We start from the raw sequence: 18,912 nt of genomic DNA, 5'->3' as shown, positions 1-18,912 counted from the left end.
AAAATAACAACACGAAGTATGAAGCTGTCAATGTCTTCGTCAATGTTGCTATGGTTTTTGTCTTGTAAACAAAGGAGGTGGTTCTTATTGTTAAGGACCAATATGTCAATATTCTGATTTTAATAATTCTTAAACCAACATAACTGACGATACAAAGTTCATTTTAAATTTTAGTACAAGTCATGCCCAGAAAAGCATTTCATATTGGAATTGACATTGATATTCATGCAGTAAGTAAGAAATCATGTTTTAAATTTAACTTATTATTCTTTTAATTAAATCAAAATGTTACATAGTTCTAGTTTTCTTTTAAGTTAAGGTGTGAATTTATGTCTTCTTAGAGCTATTTACTTTGTACCAGGGCTTTATGCTTAGTAAATTAATCTGTTGTTCTCTCACAATATTATAATAACCTTTGATCATTATGATCCATTATTTATTTCATACATGCAAGGTTATCTGTGTAAAATTGATGGGGTATGGCATAAGTTGGAAAAGTGATTGATAGTAAGTAAATGGTCGGGTCTCTTTAGTTCCAATAATATACTTAAGTTTTATTCACATTTTGTTAGCTGAATATCCTAATTCTTTCTGGCACCTAAAAAAGTTTAAATGAAGGCCTATTTTATTGCTAAACAATCAACTCCTATCAAGTCCTCGCTCAAAGTAGGCAGTTAGCTGGCAGCTAGGTGATAAAGCTTAAGTTAGTTCAGTTTTTTTATGAGGATCACTGGTTCTTTCACAAAAACATGTTTTTTAGGTTTAAAACTAGACACAGGCACCACTTTTTTTGTTTTTTTTTTGGCTGCTTTCATTTTATTATGACCTGACAGCATTTAGATTCAAATTAATTAACTTATTCACCTACATGTCTGCTGACATTTTATTTTGTCCTAAAACACCCATTGCACACCCTGAATTCAACAGGATCTAAGGCTCCACTTAACTTTAGGTCCTACACTCATTCGAATGAAAATATCGATTAATCGATATATCGATCGATATTTTCATTCTAATGAGTGTAGGACCTAAAGTAAAGTGCAGCCGGATCTAACTTATGCTGTTGTCTTTAAACAACCATTTAGATATAACCTAACCATAATTTCAGTACAATGAAATGAAATAAAATGAGATTTACTTTAAGCATTGCACAAATGCAATGGGCATCGTCACTATATACAATCACTATACAAAACTTAACTTAAGAAAAATCAAACAAACACAGCACCCAAAATAGGCTTATACTAACATTTTGCTCGAATGTCAGGTAGCTCGAGAATACTGACTCTTAGAAAAATATGTACAATTTGCATCTAAACTAAGCAAACCATGCAGAACAATCCATACAATATCAATAGGCCTAGCATAGACGTAAGTTAATGAACATAAGCTACCTATATATTTCTTAACTACTCTCTCCTACTATCAAGGGTAATGGTACTTCTTAATATTTCAGATTAGACCTATTTAGTTTCAAATAGGATTCACTTTCGTATGTAAAAACTACAGGCTAGTTTCAGTGTTGTAATCCGAACTTGTCTAACTTACTTAACTGATTACAAGCATGTAAAGAGATATGTAATTTATTTAAACAGCATCCAAAGGTGAATTTGTTTAATCTATCTCTATCTGCTTTGCAGGTCACTTGCCCAGGGGTTTGGTTGTGCCCGAAAGGAGATGCGATGCTACAAATTTCCATGTTGGGCGCCTCAGCTCACACCAAAAGAGTGGAACCGAACTTCCCGCTGTTGTTTCATGAAAGGTTCCACTTTCGAAAGGTTCGTAGTTTTAGATTTCTCATTTAGTTACCGTAAGCTGTGTTAATCAAACTTATAAGAAGCATCTTCTAGAGTTTTTAGACCTTTTTGCATAAAAACTTGGTTAGATGTCTATAAGTCTAAAAGAGAATAAACCTATATAATTTACCTATGGGATATTTACAGTTATTTCTTACTATGATGGGTATAAAGAAAGTTAACGATTTAGGCAGTCTAAAATATGTAATAAATACTGTGTGACAAATTTATACAATAAACATACCAGTTCTTTAATAGCCTTTGACTTGAGTTTTGATACTTAAGATATGTAATTTTTAGATCCCATCTGGTCTCCTCCTATAGGCAGAGAGAACTAGGCCTATATCTTTAGCAGAGAACTTACTTAAAGCTATATGACCATTTTATAGTATATTACGTTACTAGTCCTGAAGGTGTTTACCGGACAAGTGTAATCGTTCCGTGCGAGATGAATTCGAGTGCGGGATTATACCATACGAGTCCAGTAAACTTATTTTGGACGAGTGACGTACGATATTTTATGCCATATTACTCTAAGCTAATTTAACAATAAAAAATCTGTACAAATCATTATTTTCCAATCGACTAAAGGACTAACAATCACTACTCATAACCTCTCGTTAAGCGTTAATTTATAATCACTCAGTGCCAAACATAATCAGCTGTTTGGTGTCCGGTAAAAACTCATTACAGTACAGTAGTACCACAGAAAACGTACTACTATAACCCAGAATGCCAACCGCATAGTAAAAAGCATTAAGCGGTTTGAGAGAGCTTTGCCTGTCAATCCGTAGGCAGCGTCACCAGCGTTGCCATGCAATAGCATAGCAACGCTGGTGGCGCTGCCTACGGATTGACAGGCAAAGCTCTCTCAAACCGCTTAATGCTTTTTACCATGCGGTTGGCATTCTGGGTTATAGTAGTACGTTTTTTGTGGTAGTACGTAATGAAACCCCATTTGATTAAGCTGGGTGCAAACCGTTTAAATCCTTGCGTGGGAAGTTGGTTAAAACAGTCAAGTGTGGCGTAAAAGATTTATTATTCATGTGATTCATTTTCTTTGAAATACACTTAACTGATATCTGAGATGGTCAACTGTCAAACTAATAGATTGATTATATTATTTCTCTTTGTACCAGCTACGTATTGCTAAATAAACCCAATGTAGGTAATATTGGTATATTTATTTAGTCATACCACACAAAATTTGTACAATTTCACCATACCTCTACAGACAGAATTGAATGACATAGTAGGTCTGGTAACAAAAGACACAGGAAAACCAAAACTCATTGAAAATTCATATTATTTCTTTGTTTAGACACTGACTGGAGTTACGTCACTGGCTGAGCTGCAGTCAGAGTTGTCCAAGAGAGTGGTACACCTGCGCCTGGTGCAATGGCAGGTGCATGGCTGTCGCTGCGTATTGCTAGCTGCATTCCGCAGCCCTCTGGCTGACCTGCTCTACCCGCAGCCGGCCAGCCGAGGGTTGTTGGCTGGTGTGGATGTTGACTTACTGATGGAGACTACGGCTTGTTTTCCTGTAAGTATTAGATTATATTTATACGGCATTGAAATACCAGGTGCATATTTCAAGGCAAAATTGAGTTAAGGATAAGTACTGAATGGATGAAATGAGATCTTAGTTACTGATTCAGATATTCAGTTTGATTACCATAGATGAGTACTAAATTCAAACTGCTATCCACCGACAGCTTGGTTCTGATGTTTTCTGAGGAACCCATTATCGATCTCTTGAATCTTGAGTACAACCGCGCTATTCTATCACCAACGGGAACGGAACCATGGTCAGAACAGTGAAAAGGTCGGATTATCCGAGGAGGATATTAAATTAGCAAATTAATTAATTTACTGACATTTATTGTTCACCCGCAACTGCGGAAGACGATGATAAGCTCCCGTGAGGCTGTGACCACGGGGGACTTTTAATATTTTTCCATGATCGTGGAAGATGGTGATGATCTCCACAGTGACAAATAGTCACAATATTTATTATTTATTTTTTTAATGGTGTCTAAGCCAATGGAATTTTTAAAAATAGATGTTAGAGAGAGTACAAAATTGCTTTTGGGGAAAGCGGTCCAAACCCCCTTGTTTTGTGGATGTGCCGGAATCAACCCCTTTCCTTCCGCATCTAAGTCCAAGACGCTAACCACTATGCTAGCAGCACACCCAGCCTAACAGATATTACTGTTATAACATTGTCACCGATAGGCGATAGTACGGTCGGATTAAGCGAGGAATCAGACTAGTCGAGGTCAGATTGGTTCTAATGTCAAGCAATCCTTTAAATGTACCTATTTATAATTTATTAAAGGTATTTGTACCATATTCCTACAGATTGGGCGACTACTTAATTTTTGGTCTTATTTTCTGTTGTAACTGTTTCAGGGTATAATAGCTCCAAAGGTAGAGGTATCAACTAAAGTTGTGATAGAAGAAATGGTAAACTACCCAGTGCACGCTCAGGAATCAGCTGCCGTTGTTAACCACAAAACACTGTCATCCAAGGTAAAGTAGTAGACAGGAGAGTAAAGGTGGGTACTGTTGGTTCAATTCATTGAGCCCCTGTCATTTATTCATCGATTTCACTATCCTATTTCTCATAATGTTCTCCCCTTAGCTTACGAATAATTCAAATTCTTTTAAAACATATTGTTGTGGACAAACACACACAGTAAGGTTTACATGAAAAGCTGCAAAATGCCTGGTTTGAAGTGCAACTCAAAAATAATCTATCAGTCCTTCCAACCTATCCCTTGATCTATTGTGCTCTTTACTGTGTGGTGCCACTAAACTGTCTAACACAATAACCATGTGTTCTGTATTTACTTTAATCATTTGTTTATTTTTTTGTTATCCTAGCAACCTAGGTAACAACAGTTTTAACAACAGTTTTTCTGATTTGAATCTAGTGGATTACACTACTTAACTATTCTCTGTAAATTAAATGACCTTTTACTAGAATGATTTGTTTTAGTGCGTCTATCCGCTAGAAATGGTGACCCCGACTAACAAGTAAATTATTTCAAACTAAATTGATGTTTTTCTTACATTAAATTTCAACCTTCTACCAAAACTTCATTTATTTTTCACCTTTCCCCAAATTATCGTTTTACGCCATGGACCAAGAACTTTTGGAGCGCCTAGCTCAATTAGAGAGTGAGAATGCCAACCTACAAAGACAACTTCAAGATTTGAATGGAAGACAAGAACAAAATCACATTTCTGCACATCCTCAAGAAGCCAACCTACCTGATCTTCCATCAGTTCTACCACAGCATCAGCCAGATCATACAGCCCATTCCGACGAACGACATGAAGATCATCACATCCACCGGGTAAGCATAAAACTTCCACCATTCTGGAAAGAGAAACCAAGGCTCTGGTTTGCCCAAGTTGAGGCTCAGTTTACACTGGCTCACATCACGAGTGAAACAACTAAATACTCGTATGTAATTTCACATCTTGATGAGCGCTATGCTAATGAAGTGGAGGATCTTATAATAGATCCACCTGTTGAAACTCCTTACTCTACTCTTAAGTCTGAAATAATCAGACGGTTGTCTCTATCTGAGGAGCAACGCATTCGTCAGCTATTGATGGAGGAGGAACTAGGTGACAAAACTCTTTCTCAGTTCCTACGCCACCTTCGATCACTAGTAGGTTCGACCACAATCCATGATAGTTTACTGAAAACTATTTGGATGCAGAGACTTCCTGCTCATGTACAAAGTATTTTGCAAGTCCAAACAAGTGCCCAAACTGACACACTTGCAATTACTGCCGACAAAATTCTAGCAGTCCAACCTAACGCATCTTTTTGCCATTCTCTCACTAGTATGCCTACATCTTTGAATGCCGTTAATTCACCAAATCCTAAATCTTCATTTTCTGATGACCCAAAATTAACTGAAGTTTTATCAAAATTATCTGCTTTGGAGTTGCAAATGAAAAATATGCGTAAAGATGTTGATTCCCTACGTGACAGGCGACCTAGGTCACGTCAGAGGAGTTTGTCTAGTAGTCGTTATCACGCAGGTAGCTCCTCTGACACTACAGAGCAAACCAATCTATGCTGGTACCACAAGCGTTTTGGCTATCAAGCTGAGAAGTGCATTCCACCATGCAATTTCACTTCTCCGACAAACTCCAAAGGCAGTCAGTGATGGCGTCAGCTGACTGCCAAGCTGGAGGGCGCCGCCTACAAATCGTCGACCGTACAACTAATACAAAATTTTTGATTGACACTGGATCCGACATATGCTGCCTCCCTAAATCATTCGTTTGTAAGAACCAAAAGCATATAGAATATGAACTTCGTGCAGCAAACAACTCTGCCATTCACACCTACGGTATGATGACATTAACATTAAACTTAGGGCTGAGACGAGCTTTTACATGGAATTTTGTCATTGCTGATGTTAATACAGCGATTATAGGCTCTGACTTTTTAGCACACTTTGGATTGCTTCCTGACTGTCGTAATCAACGGTTGATTGACAGTGTAACAAACCTTTCTGTTCTTTGTCAATGTACCTCAATCCTTCATTTCAGCATAAAAACTATCACACCCAATTCTCCAACTTCATCAATACTGGCAGAATTTCCCATGATTACCCGACCCTCTGGTACACCAAGAAAAGTGCTCCATTCAACCTTGCATTACATCAAAACGACCCCTGGCCCCCCAGTTTCATCTCGTCCACGTCGACTCGCCCCTGATCGGCTTGTTATAGCCAAAGCCGAGTTTGATGCCATGCTCACCGATGGTACTGCACGTCGATCTGATGGACCTTGGTCATCACCCCTTCACATGGTCCCTAAGAAACCTGATGGATGGCGCCCCTGTGGAGACTACCGTGCTCTCAACGCTAGGACTATTCCTGACAGATATCCTGTTAGACATATCCACGATTTCACCCATTCTCTCAGAGGTTGCAAGTATTTCTCTGTGATCGACCTAGTGAAGGCCTACACACAAATCCCTGTCAACCCTGAAGACATCCCAAAGACAGCCATTACAACCCCCTTTGGATTGTTTGAATTCCCCTTCATGTCCTTTGGCCTCCGCAACGCAGGACAAACTTTTCAGCGTTTCATCGATGAAGTAGTTTTTGGTTTAGACTTCTGCTTTCCTTATATAGATGACGTCTTAGTTTTCTCTAAGGATGAGACTGAACATGAAGCCCATCTACGAACTCTATTCAATCGGTTTTCTGATTATGGCATACTCGTTAACGTAAATAAGACTGTTTTGAAAGCTCCAAAGGTTACCTTCCTAGGATATGAGGTATCATCTGCTGGTACTCGACCACTTCCTGAACGTGTTGAGGCTCTGCAACAATTCACCCGTCCCTCTACTGCAAAAGGTTTGCGTCGTTTTCTCGGCATGTTGAATTTCTACCGCAGATTCATTCCTTCAGCAGCCAAGCAACAAGCAGCTCTCCATGATGCCCTCTCATCTCTACGTGGAAACCAACCTGTAAATTGGACTCCTGAATTGGATGCTGCATTCTTATCCTGCAAAGAACATCTCTCCAATGCTACCTTGCTTGTTCACCCTGACCACAAGGCCCCTCTCGCATTGTTCTGTGATGCCTCGAGTACCCATGTAGGAGCTGCTCTCCAGCAGATGGTTGACAATAAAACATGGGAACCTCTCTCTTTCTTTTCACAAAAACTGACACCAAAACAATCCCTTTGGCCAGCCTATTACCGTGAGCTTTTCGCTGTATATGCCGCCATTCGTCACTTTCGTCACTACCTTGAGGCAAATCATTGCATAGTTTTCACAGACCACAAGCCAATAACATTTGCCTTCAGTCAAAAACGTGAAAAACTACCTCCTGTTCAGCAAAACCAACTAACATTCATTTCACAATTCACTACAGACATAAGACATGTTTCTGGATCGGCCAACCTAGTAGCTGACGCATTTTCTCGTGTAGATTCATTGTCAACTACGGCTCCCAGCATTGTAGATGCCAAAACTTTGGCACATCATCAAGACTCTGACCCTGAGCTACAAGAGATCCTTAAGGGAGAGACATCTCTTAATTTGAAGCTTGTTAAAATTCCTGGAACAGACCTTGATGTATACTGTGACACAACAACTTCAGTACAACGACCCTTTGTCCCTGAGCCCCTTAGACGCTCAGTTTTTAATTCTATACACAATCTAAGTCACCCTGGCATCAAAGCTTCGGCAAAACTTGTTTCTAATCGCTTTGTTTGGCCCCGAATTCAACAAGACTGTCGAAACTGGGCCCGAGCCTGTGAGAAATGTCAACGTGCTAAGATCTCCCGTCATGTATTTACACCCCATGGATCGTTTTCACTCCCATCATCAAGATTTGATCATGTTCACATTGACATCATTGGACCACTTCCACCATCCGGACCATACAAATATTGCCTAACAGCTATCGACCGCTACACCAGATGGCCAGAAGTTCATCCATTGAAAACCATCACCGCAGAAGAAGTAGCTGAGGCTCTGGTGATGTGCTGGTTTTCCCGTTACGGCTCACCCTTGCGCATCACAACTGATCAAGGACGCCAATTTGAGTCAGCATTATTTCGTGTCCTTGGAAAGACCTTCGGTGTAGAGCGAATCAGAACTTGCGGCTATCACCCTTGTGCTAATGGTTTAGTCGAGAGATTCCATCGGCAGTTTAAGGCAGCTCTCATGTGCCACAATGATTCAACATGGCTTGAAGCACTTCCCATCGTACTACTCGGCATTCGCAGCGCATATCGTGAAGACCTTCAGGCATCTACTGCCGAATTAGTTTTTGGCCACCAACTCCGTCTACCTGGAGAACTTCTAGACCTCCCTCAAGACACAACTCGTGAGGAGGACCCGGCTGACTATGTAGTTCGCTTACGTCGACACATGTCAAATTTAAGACCTGTGCCCACATCTTGGCATGATAAACCAAAGACCTTCGTTTTTCAGGAGTTAAAACGGTGTACTCACATATTTTTGCGAGATGACTCTGTTAGACGATCACTACAACCACCTTATACTGGACCGTTTCCCGTGGTATCTCGTGATGATAAAACTATGACTATAATCCATCGTGGTAAACGTGTGAAGGTGACGTTGGACAGAGTAAAGCCCGCGTATCTATTGCAAGATCTTACTCCTTCAACACATACACCCATCCATAATAAACATTCCAGAAATCCACCCTCCACAGTGTTCCCACTCAAGACCCTACTCTCAAGCCAACCCAAGCCTTACGTGACCCGATCTGGTCGTACTGTGAAATTTAAAGTGCCCGGTCTTCCAGACTCCGCAGGGGGCTAATGTGGTGCCACTAAACTGTCTAACACAATAACCATGTGTTCTGTATTTACTTTAATCATTTGTTTATTTTTTTGTTATCCTAGCAACCTAGGTAACAACAGTTTTAACAACAGTTTTTCTGATTTGAATCTAGTGGATTACACTACTTAACTATTCTCTGTAAATTAAATGACCTTTTACTAGAATGATTTGTTTTAGTGCGTCTATCCGCTAGAACTGATTTGTTAGAAATAGTTATGGACCACTCTGGCATTGTCCTGACCAATTTTGTGATACCAATTACTGTACTATGATTGGAATTTCCTTACTCGACGTGTCAACTCAACCCAAGTAACACCAGAATGCTGGCAATGGACATTTGGTCATAGGATATTGGTCAAGTAAGTAGGCTATTCAAAAATTTAAATTTCTCAAACCGATACAAAATTACGGACCTGCCCTGGTCGGCTGGACTCTTGGTAATATTAAGTTTATTTAATATGTTTTACTTCAAATAACAGTAGGCTACTTGCAAAAATATTTTACATTAATTAAGTCAATATGCACTTAACTTGAATTGGCAATGGATAAAAAACAAGTACCGATACAGACAAATTTACCTTATTAATTTAGCCTACTTTAAACTATACTTAAGGTATTTTTAGTAGTTATAATTTTCAGAGGACAACTCAAAGACAAGCTGATAAAGTTGAGACGAAAACCAAGCCGAGAGCATGCAGCACGCTGTGTGGAGGGCCTCGGATACGTCAGAAGCCTGTGTGTCACGCTCGGCCACGAGTTAAGTGCTACTCGTGCAAACAGCGGGTAATTAGAGTGCAGAAACCTCGGGTACGCGACGAGACCCACTATGTGCCTTACTGCAGCAAATGCGGGTTGGTGGAACAATTCAACTTTTTTAGTGGTTAATTCATTGATTTTATTGGTAAAACAAAGAAATACAAGACGTAGTTTTGAGAATAAATGTTATTAGACTAAAAAGGTTGCAAGAAAGTTTATTGACCTGGTGTGCTAAGTAGATCTGGCCGCCAGCGAGTCAAAGGCGAGTGAGGTTTACACCTAGAAACTTAATTTTATTTCAGACTGTATTTTCAAAATAAAAGCTGTTTATTATTCTTCACATACAAGTTTTAAATGTAACAAGACTGCTGTCACATTGATTCTAATAAAAATAAGTTTGATTAGACTTTTGTTTACAGTGATGTTGTCGAAGAAAAAGGAGTCAAACAGGGCAAGGTTCTAGTTAAAGAGAGCAACCCTCATAGCAAGACATGGGGTGAGTAAATCTCAACCATAACGTTGAATGGGTCTTTTATAAAATAAAAATAAAATTACATTTACCAATAGTATATAGTAAGGTTAGCTTTTAGCTTTAAGGTTAATTTTAGCTAAATGTACTTTGGTTGTCTTAAGATCTTAATATTTCAATCATCTCATTTGCAAAGTAATCCAGATAAATTTTGGAGCCCAGCTCACATCCCATGGTAGAGCAAACAAACCTTTTACAGATTTTTAAATTACGTCACAAATGCACAAACCATATTTTTCAGCCTTTATGCCTTCTAAGGTGGATTTCCGGTCGATACATTACATTACATACATTACGATAGGTTACAAAAGGTCATCCCAGTCAGAAGCGCATTGTTTGATAGAAAACTGTTTAAAAGTTGTCCATACACAAAGGAATGTCCATGGTTCAACCTTTATTTCATGAGATACAAAATTTGTCCCCTCTATGAATGAATGAATGAATGATTTATCCCGTTAAATTTGCTACAAAGTACAAATGTTTCTTCCAAATATCCTAAGGATCCTGAGTAGAAAAACTTTTACAATCAGGCTAAATATTTTTACAATGGGGAAACAGATATCTTCCGTGATAATTAGTGACTTTTGCCCTTTGTCTTGCCAGAAAATGAGTCGGCTCCATCACAAAACCATCACCTCATTTGGTGACGACCCTTTCTTGGGATGGTAAATGTTGTTTTTTTTTTAATCACTGAATTATCAGTTTTACTATTTGGAAGCCTTGTACTCATGCAACGTCATCCGCACCATGAGGAAAATGAAGGCATCTCTTTATCAATAATCTATCCCAACTCGTGTTAATAGAAGCAGGACGAATTTGTACAGCCTGTGAGTCTTCCTTTAATAATTTTGGATTAGCAGTTCGACTTGAAAGTGTCGTGTGCAGTGTGTGAGGCCATTTAATTGTTTCAATTTGCCCAAAGTCAAATATTTTCATCTCTCTTTATTTTACTACTGTTAACCGTGAAATGAGTGCAAATTAAATGAGGGCAAATGAAATTATTATAGATGGACATAGTTTTGAAGTTGTTGAACAATTTAAATATCTAGGGGTAGTTATATCTAGCAGATATTTATCATGAAAGAGCTGGCCTCAAAATACTGGGAATATAACAAAGATCTATATGTTCTGTTTAACTTATGAAGAAAGCTTATGATAGCGTTACAAGATCAAAACTATGGTCAATATTAAGAAAAAGTAATGTTCCAGAAAAGATTATGAGGTTGACAAAGATGTGTGTGGAGGGTTCAAGAGGTAAAGTTAGGATAGAGAGAGAACTTACAGACACTTTTGACATCAATACTGGGGTAAGACAAGGAGATGGACTGTCTCCTCTTCTGTTCAACTTTGCCCTTGAAGACGCCTTGAAAGCAACCAGATCTATTCAGTTGGGTGTGAATATTGAAGGACAAATCAATGTACTGGCTTTTGCTGATGATGTAGCCTTATTGGCTGAAAAGAAAAATGACCTAAAAGTATTAGCTGAAGCCTTCATAACAGAAGCAGGAAAGGTAGGGTTACAAGTGAATGAAGATAAAACAAAATTTATGAAGATAGGAAGGCAGGCAGAACATGTGACCTCAACACTGGAATGTTTGAGTTATACATTTTCTGTCACAGAAGAATTTAAATATTTGGGTGTGATAATAAACAGCCAGAATAAGATGGATCAGGAAATACAAGCTAGATTGAATGGAGCTGATAGATGCTATTGGAGCTTATCAAAACTTTTGAAAAGCAGACTCCTGTCAAGAAACACCAAGGTTCGAATATATCTGGCAATAATCCAACCTGTTCTTCTCTATGGTTCGGAAGTATGGACCCTCACAAAGAACATAGAGAGAAAATTAATAACTTTTGAGAATAAAATACTGAGGAGAATATACGGACCAACTTTGGAAGATGGGGCGTGGAGGATTAGAAAGAATAAAGAGTTAAGGGACCTTTATAAAAGACCTGATATTGTAGCTTTAATTAGAAGTAGGAGAGTCAGATGGCTTGGGCATGTTAGAAGAAGAGAAGAAGGCAGCAGTATAAGAAGAGTGTGGAGGGGAAAGCCTGAAGGAAGACACCCACTGGGGAGACCGAGATTTAGATGGGATGACCAGGTTGCTGAAGACATCGGAAGACTGGGCGCAGAGTTGGACGAGGCAGAAGATAGAGAAAGATGGAGGCACTTTGTTGGCGAGGCCAAAAATCTCCTTGGATTTGTGTGGCCACAGGAGTAAGTAAGTAAGTAAGTTATATCTAGCAGTAATAGTGAAGAAATGGAAATAGATTATAGGATCACTCAGGCCAATAAATGAACACTTCTAAGAAATTGTTGACTTAAAATTAGATTTAACAAGAAATGTATTTAACGAGAAATTTATTTGACGACCTCTGATGAGTGAAACGTGTTCTTGAAGACCTGATGATGAAACCAATGGTGTTAGGAAATGTGTAGTCAACAAGACAACATTTGGATTACTCTGGCAGATCCAGGTAACATTATACCTTTTATAATCTAACAACAGTAATCCTGAGACAAGAAACAACACGAAGATAGAAAGATGGAGAGCAGTTGTTGGTGCGGCCAAATCCTGCCTTGGATATAAATGGCCATGAGAGTGAGTGTGTGTAAGCTGATGCAAAACACTTGCATGGCTTTAATTAAAGCTTGCACCATCTTCAATATTCTGCAGCAGTTTATTGTCCTACAATAGCAGAAACAACTCCATATGCTCGTTTTCTCCTCGTGGAGTTACTAAAGAGTATATTTTGGTTGCCTAAACTTTTCGAGGTTGCTGGGGAGTTTATGTGGGTTGGTACCCATTTTAGTAATTTTCGTTTAAATATTCCGAGTAAGTGTTACATGATGGAAAAATACTGTTGTAGTTTGTCAACGTCACAATGATTAACATTAACATTTCATTTAACCCTTGCACTGCTGCACTTCATTAAAACAACATTAAAAGATAACAAAGTGTTATATTTTTAAATTTTCAAGGAGTGTACATTTGATTGTAATTATTCTGTTAGAGACAGCTTGTCCTTGTGTCGATTCACCGAGGTCCAAATCTGTGTGTGACTGCAAACTCTGCCGCAAATATCACGACTTGTTCAACTCACCGACTAGCTCGGTCTTCTCTCAACCTGTAAGTGTAATATAGGCTAGGTTAACATGTTTTTGTTTAAGGTTTTGGGAGTATTTTTTCTACCAGCACAATATGTTGTGGTTATCAAACATTCCAACTCAAATATGTGGAATAACACTAAAGCAGGGTTTTCCTAGGCACGGAGGCGGAGCGGGAAATGCAGAGTGCAGAGAAGCGATTTACATAACGGTCCGCTCTGCTTCTGGGAAAACAGTACCATTAAATTACATAAGTCAAGAAGAGAGTGGGCTTAAATCTCCGATTTCATACTTAGGCAAATCCGGCTTAAGAAAATAACCAAATATTGGATTTATATGCAAGAAAGAAGATTTACAGTTAATAGTGATTATAACAGATTTCAATTGAAATGTCCAATCATTTTAAGACCCTATCGGCGAATTACCATCTACAGTAGACTCCCTCTTATCCGGAAACCTTTTAACCGGACTAAACTTGGCGGAAATTACATCTCTTTAACCGGACAATTTTTATCAGCACGTCAGTTTACCCGGACTATATCGGTAGGAAGTGGGCGGTACAGAAACGACTGTTCTCGTAGGACAGATTTGAGACCAGTGATCACGTGTCTAAATTACAATGCTCTCCTAAATTTAAGTCAAACACTGTATACAGTATGCATTTAAACGGTCCGTTTTAACAAGTTTATGGGGACGTCGGTTTAACCGGAAAAGCTGTTATCCGGGCTGGCCTCGGTCCCGTGGAGTCCGGATAGGAGGGAGTCTACTGTAATATGGATTGGCATTAACCATTTAAACTTTAAATATTATTCAGTGATGAACTGTATGCCTAGTATGTTTTCCCTCATTTCACGAACAAAACCATTCTAATTATTTTTAAAACAGTTGTTGGTGGACACAGACAGAGTAACGATAAGGAAAAAGTAGCAAAGTTCCTAATTTGAACTTAAATTCTCAAAGAGTTCATAGAACTGAGCCTTCCTCCGTTTACTTTAGGTGGGCATTTCCCAGGGACGGTAAACTCCTCATGAGAGGCTAACCAGACTTCACAGTGATTAGATTTGAACCCTCAACCTGTATCTTGACCGGAGACACACTGCCTTTAGACCATCCGGCCAATGATCAGACTCAACAGTTTACTGCACTAACAGCACTTGTCAACTAAAAGCTCAGATTCTGTCACTGGCTCACACAACTATGTTCATATTCTGTTTAGACATAAGCACACAAAGAGTGTTATTCACTGCTTATTTCCTGAAATATTTGCATAAAATATTCGTATTTATTTATAGCATTTCAATTTTTTCAGAAATCGCCCCGTTCAAAGTTTGATCGTTCACCATCTCCTCCTAAGAAAGGTTTGTTTTTTACCTTGAATCAATTATCAAAGTTAAGGCCTAGAAAAATTATAAGATCAAAATTATGAAAATAAAAAATGTTGTTTACAAATAAGCGGTGGTGTACAGCATTCCCAATCTGCATTTTTCAAAGAATCTATTATATTGATAGGCGACCTGCATATTTTCTACGACAATGGTGAACGAGATCGTTCCCACACTGGACAATTTACGAATATCCCACTGCAAACAAGTAATAAAAAGTTATATCAAGGTTTGTACTGGCTTGAGTTGAGTTTTGGCCTGGCTTTGTTTAATTACAAAATATGATCTAAATTTAAATTCATACAATGTTGAAGTGGTTGATACATCTCTTAACATAAAATATTGGTTTTCTGAGTAGTAAGTTAGTACTTCATGAGTTATATGTGATTATTTTAAAATTAAACCAGCAAACAATATGATTTTTGTATCAAATTCCTTTCATAACTCTGCTGTATCTGGAATTTTTCAGACAGGGGCTGTTCATGTATAAGCGAAAAAACTGAAGGCCCCCAAAGGTAAGTCACTGTACAATGTTTTTAATAAATGTATTCTCAGGACTAGAAATTTCATTAATTTTTTTAAATTGAAACAAGAACACATACTTATTTATTTATAGTCACAGAATTGAGTTGTAGACATTTTATAGAGGAGCATCAGAAAATAGGTTTAGTGCAAAGTCGTCGTAGGGATTGTTTAATTCTAATGTGTGTTTTTAAGTCCAGATGGGTAAACCTTTTTGGAATTCTTGGTAAGAGATGAAAATTCAAATAATGGCCATAGAGGTCCAAAAATATGAAACAAATCAGAGGACATTCTGTTTGAAAGTTAAAAGTTTACTGTAATGTTACAAAGTAAAGTGAGAGGCATAAAATTGCTAATCGGGAATTTAAACTGTTTTCAAGTATTTAAGTAATTTTATTTTTCAGAATAAGGGCAGGGTTTACTCAAGAAAAATCAGATTGTCCATGTCTCAACTGTCCAAGTTTGAATGAATCCCCTGCAAAAATTGGGTAATTTTAAACCTAGAACATTAACAATACTCTAGTGTTTTTAGGTGTTTACCATTAAAAGCTTACAACTTAATATTAAGTTCAATTTTCAGTTCAAAGTTCATGTTTATGGTATTAATTTTATAAAAACTAAATCGCTACGTTACTTTGAATGCCTCTATGAAATTACTGTACATAGACTAAGCGGTTTTAACCAGTGTTCACAATTAAGGTCGAACTGTTCTACCATTGAGCAAATTTGGTACCACTCAAATTTTTTCTTTGCGTATGTTTACATGTTTTAAATGACAACCTACAAGTAATTAAAAAATTACCTTATTTTATTTGATTGAAACTTACGTCTTATTTTATTTGATTGAAGCTTTCGTCCGTGTGTTACTATTGAGCTGAAGATTAGGGTTGATAATCAGCTTTGGAGGCAACATAACTAAAGGGTGTCCCAATAAGAACGCCGGATTTGAAATGTTACAAACCATATATATTCATGCTAATTTTACAATATGAAACATGAATCTTAAAGCATAGTATCTCCGATTAGTAATGGAATATTATGTCTTGTAAGTACCCACCTGCTGCCTGCTGACAAGCCCAACATCTCTTGACAAAGTTTTGCATCACTTTTTCACACACTTCCTGTTGAATTCCATTCACCCAGTTTACAAATTCAAGTCGTTTTATAGGATCTCTTGTGTGAGTTGAATTTTTTAAGGGGACATGTGAAGGTCTTTTAACAGTGCTCCGAGCTAGGCCTAACTGCTGACTACGCCGACAAATCGATGTTCTTATGTTGTCCTCTACACTATCATGTACAGCCTAATTATTTTCAAGGGAGCGACCTGCCTGACTGCGCACCGTGGTCTTTTAATTTCTGTCCAAAACTGAGCCGATTTCTTCGAAATTAGACATCAATCTTCGGTCAGATGACTAATTTGGTGCATTATCACCGCCGAAAATAGCGCCTTGTGAACAATAATGTAGGTTTTGCACCTTTTGTCAAAGACATACATAAATAATTCACCAATTATAACCTTCCATCACCAATTCTGTGTTACTAATAAAAAGCTAAATTTTTCTTCCCACCAAAATATATGTGAGTTTTATAATATCGAAAATGTATTATAAGTCCATAGAAAGGGAACTTTTAATTTAAATATAGGCCTAATTAAAAAACATTAAATCACATTTCGTTGCTTTGTGGTTCTAGTTTTGTCCTAAATGGATTATGCATATTTCGGCGCAAACGCCATCGTCAGATCTGTATAAGAACTAATCTTACCTATGGAGGTGAGTTGAAAGTTCACAAACAAAAGACATAAACACATTTATTTAACATCATGTATGTGTTTAATAATAGTTTTATGAAAAATTTCTAGGAAAAAACAATTATTCATGCTTGTTATAGCTAAACAAATCAACGATTAATTGAGATACAAATTTACATCTGGTTAAGTAGTACTGGAGGAATTTTTTGATTGCAGGGACTACATCACTGAGTTACTGAAGCAAAGGCCGCAACAAGATGACGAGTACCGAGCCATGCTCAAAGCGGACTTGGAGACGAAATACAAACAGCTGTATGAGCGAGTGTCAAGAAGAAGCAACCGCCGGCAAAGCTAAATCTCAAAATCTGTGATATATTTTACTTTGAATTTTCAAATTTTATGTACACTTTTTTTTACGTTATGTTTTTATTAGTTTATCTATTGATTTAAAAACAATATTTATAAAGTTGTTTTTATTTTCAAATTTTATGTACACATTTTTGTTAAAATACACTATGTTTTTATAAGTTATCTATTTTTTCTAATTTTGTTATGAAATGTTTTTATTAAGGTTTCCCTGTTGTTTTAAGGTTTAGGAGTAAATTTGTATCTGGTACAAAAAACTTTAAAAAAATATTCCAGCTTAGACTGGTTAAAAGTTTGGCTTTATTCTTATCATGCCCTTTGTAAAATCTATATAATTAATACGCCAACAAGAAATTTGTCTGTTGGACTCCCCTTCCATTTCTTAACCAATTTGGAGCATTCACGTCTCACTGGAAAGAGCGTGTCGCGTAGATTTGCCAACGTTATGTTTTAATGAGTTTATTAATTGATTTAAAAACAATGTTGTTATTTTCAAATTGTATGTACACATTTTTGTTAAAATACCAGCTTCTATGAAATGATTTTATTAAGGTTTTTCTGTTGCTTTTTTAAGGTTTAGGAGTAAATAAGAGTTTGTTTGTAATACAAAATTTTTAAAAATGAATAAAATGCCAGCTTAGATGTTGGTAGTTTAAAATTTGGCTTTCTTTAATGTGATTATGCTCTTTATAGAATATAACTAGTGGCTTGTAGGGACGTAAAGTCCCTAAAAAGCTCAAATGTAAAACAACTTTTTGCAATACCGGTATTTAAACAAACTCAGAATAACATTATCTATGTGTCAGAATAGGCATCCCTACACCATATATTTTGTGTAAAAACCAGTTTGTTGTTCTTCTTTGTTTGCTTTTGTTGATGTCATTTTCAATAAATAATTTGAATCACTCCAGTGGTTTAACATGAAAAGGCAGCAAACATATCATTGTTTGAGAATAAATACTGATTTACTAAGGTAGCTTTGGTCTTGTGGTTAATGGGGATAAATAAAAGCTTCCCTGTTTGGAATTTTAAAAATTCATTGGAGGTTCGCCTTCAGATGAATTGAAGACGCCTGCAATTTCACCTGCAGTAGGCTTATTATACCTACGACGATCCATATTTATCCTGTCTACAAACCTAAGTTCTAATTCACTGTCACCTTGTACAACCATTTCTTCCGAAGCTCTTTTGTAAATTTGTGCAAATGGATTTTCTAATAGAATTTCAGCTAGTTTTGACAATATTTCAGGTTTTAAGTCACTATTTTCTCGACGCCTTTGACGAATTTCTGTTGCTGTTAATGTGTCAATAATGTACAATTGGCCATACACGGGGTCTT

General features: G+C 37.4%; 1 protein-coding gene across 2 annotated transcripts; it reads left to right on the top strand.

Annotated features, from left to right (window-relative positions):
• On the top strand, positions 1-17,940 carry LOC128995910 (spermatogenesis-associated protein 6-like). 2 transcript variants are annotated; one of them, XM_054420958.1, is made up of 11 exons: positions 1-230; positions 1,641-1,778; positions 3,118-3,339; positions 4,209-4,328; positions 9,793-10,004; positions 10,329-10,405; positions 13,460-13,575; positions 14,863-14,911; positions 15,405-15,450; positions 15,862-15,945; positions 17,424-17,940. In XM_054420958.1, exons 1-11 carry the CDS (start codon positions 183-185, stop codon positions 17,560-17,562), a joined length of 1,251 nt encoding a protein of 416 aa, XP_054276933.1. In that variant the 5' UTR covers positions 1-182; the 3' UTR covers positions 17,563-17,940. The 2 variants fall into 2 exon arrangements, with proteins under 2 accessions (XP_054276933.1, XP_054276934.1); XM_054420959.1 differs by lacking the exon at positions 15,862-15,945 and having other exon boundaries at positions 2-230.
• The last annotated feature ends 972 nt before the right edge of the window (positions 17,941-18,912 follow it).

This window comes from Macrosteles quadrilineatus, unplaced genomic scaffold, assembly GCF_028750875.1.
Source record: "Macrosteles quadrilineatus isolate MER2022 unplaced genomic scaffold, UCM_ALF_1.0 Scaffold_5__1_contigs__length_97177068, whole genome shotgun sequence".
Taxonomy (NCBI): domain Eukaryota; kingdom Metazoa; phylum Arthropoda; class Insecta; order Hemiptera; family Cicadellidae; genus Macrosteles; species Macrosteles quadrilineatus.
The sequence above is the reverse complement of the archived record's forward strand: the minus strand, read 5'-3'. Positions and strand labels throughout refer to the sequence as shown.

What these genes read in the sequence shown, in the direction of transcription:
- LOC128995910 (XM_054420958.1), top strand. Translation starts at nt 183, where the DNA reads ATGCCCAGAAAAGCATTTCATATTGGAATTGACATTGATATTCATGCA. An exon ending in AGACTACGGCTTGTTTTCCT is followed by an intron (nt 3,340 to 4,208) that starts GTAAGTATTAGA and finishes TAACTGTTTCAG; the next exon opens with GGTATAATAGCTCCAAAGGT. An exon ending in CCTTACTGCAGCAAATGCGG is followed by an intron (nt 10,005 to 10,328) that starts GTTGGTGGAACA and finishes TTTTGTTTACAG; the next exon opens with TGATGTTGTCGAAGAAAAAG.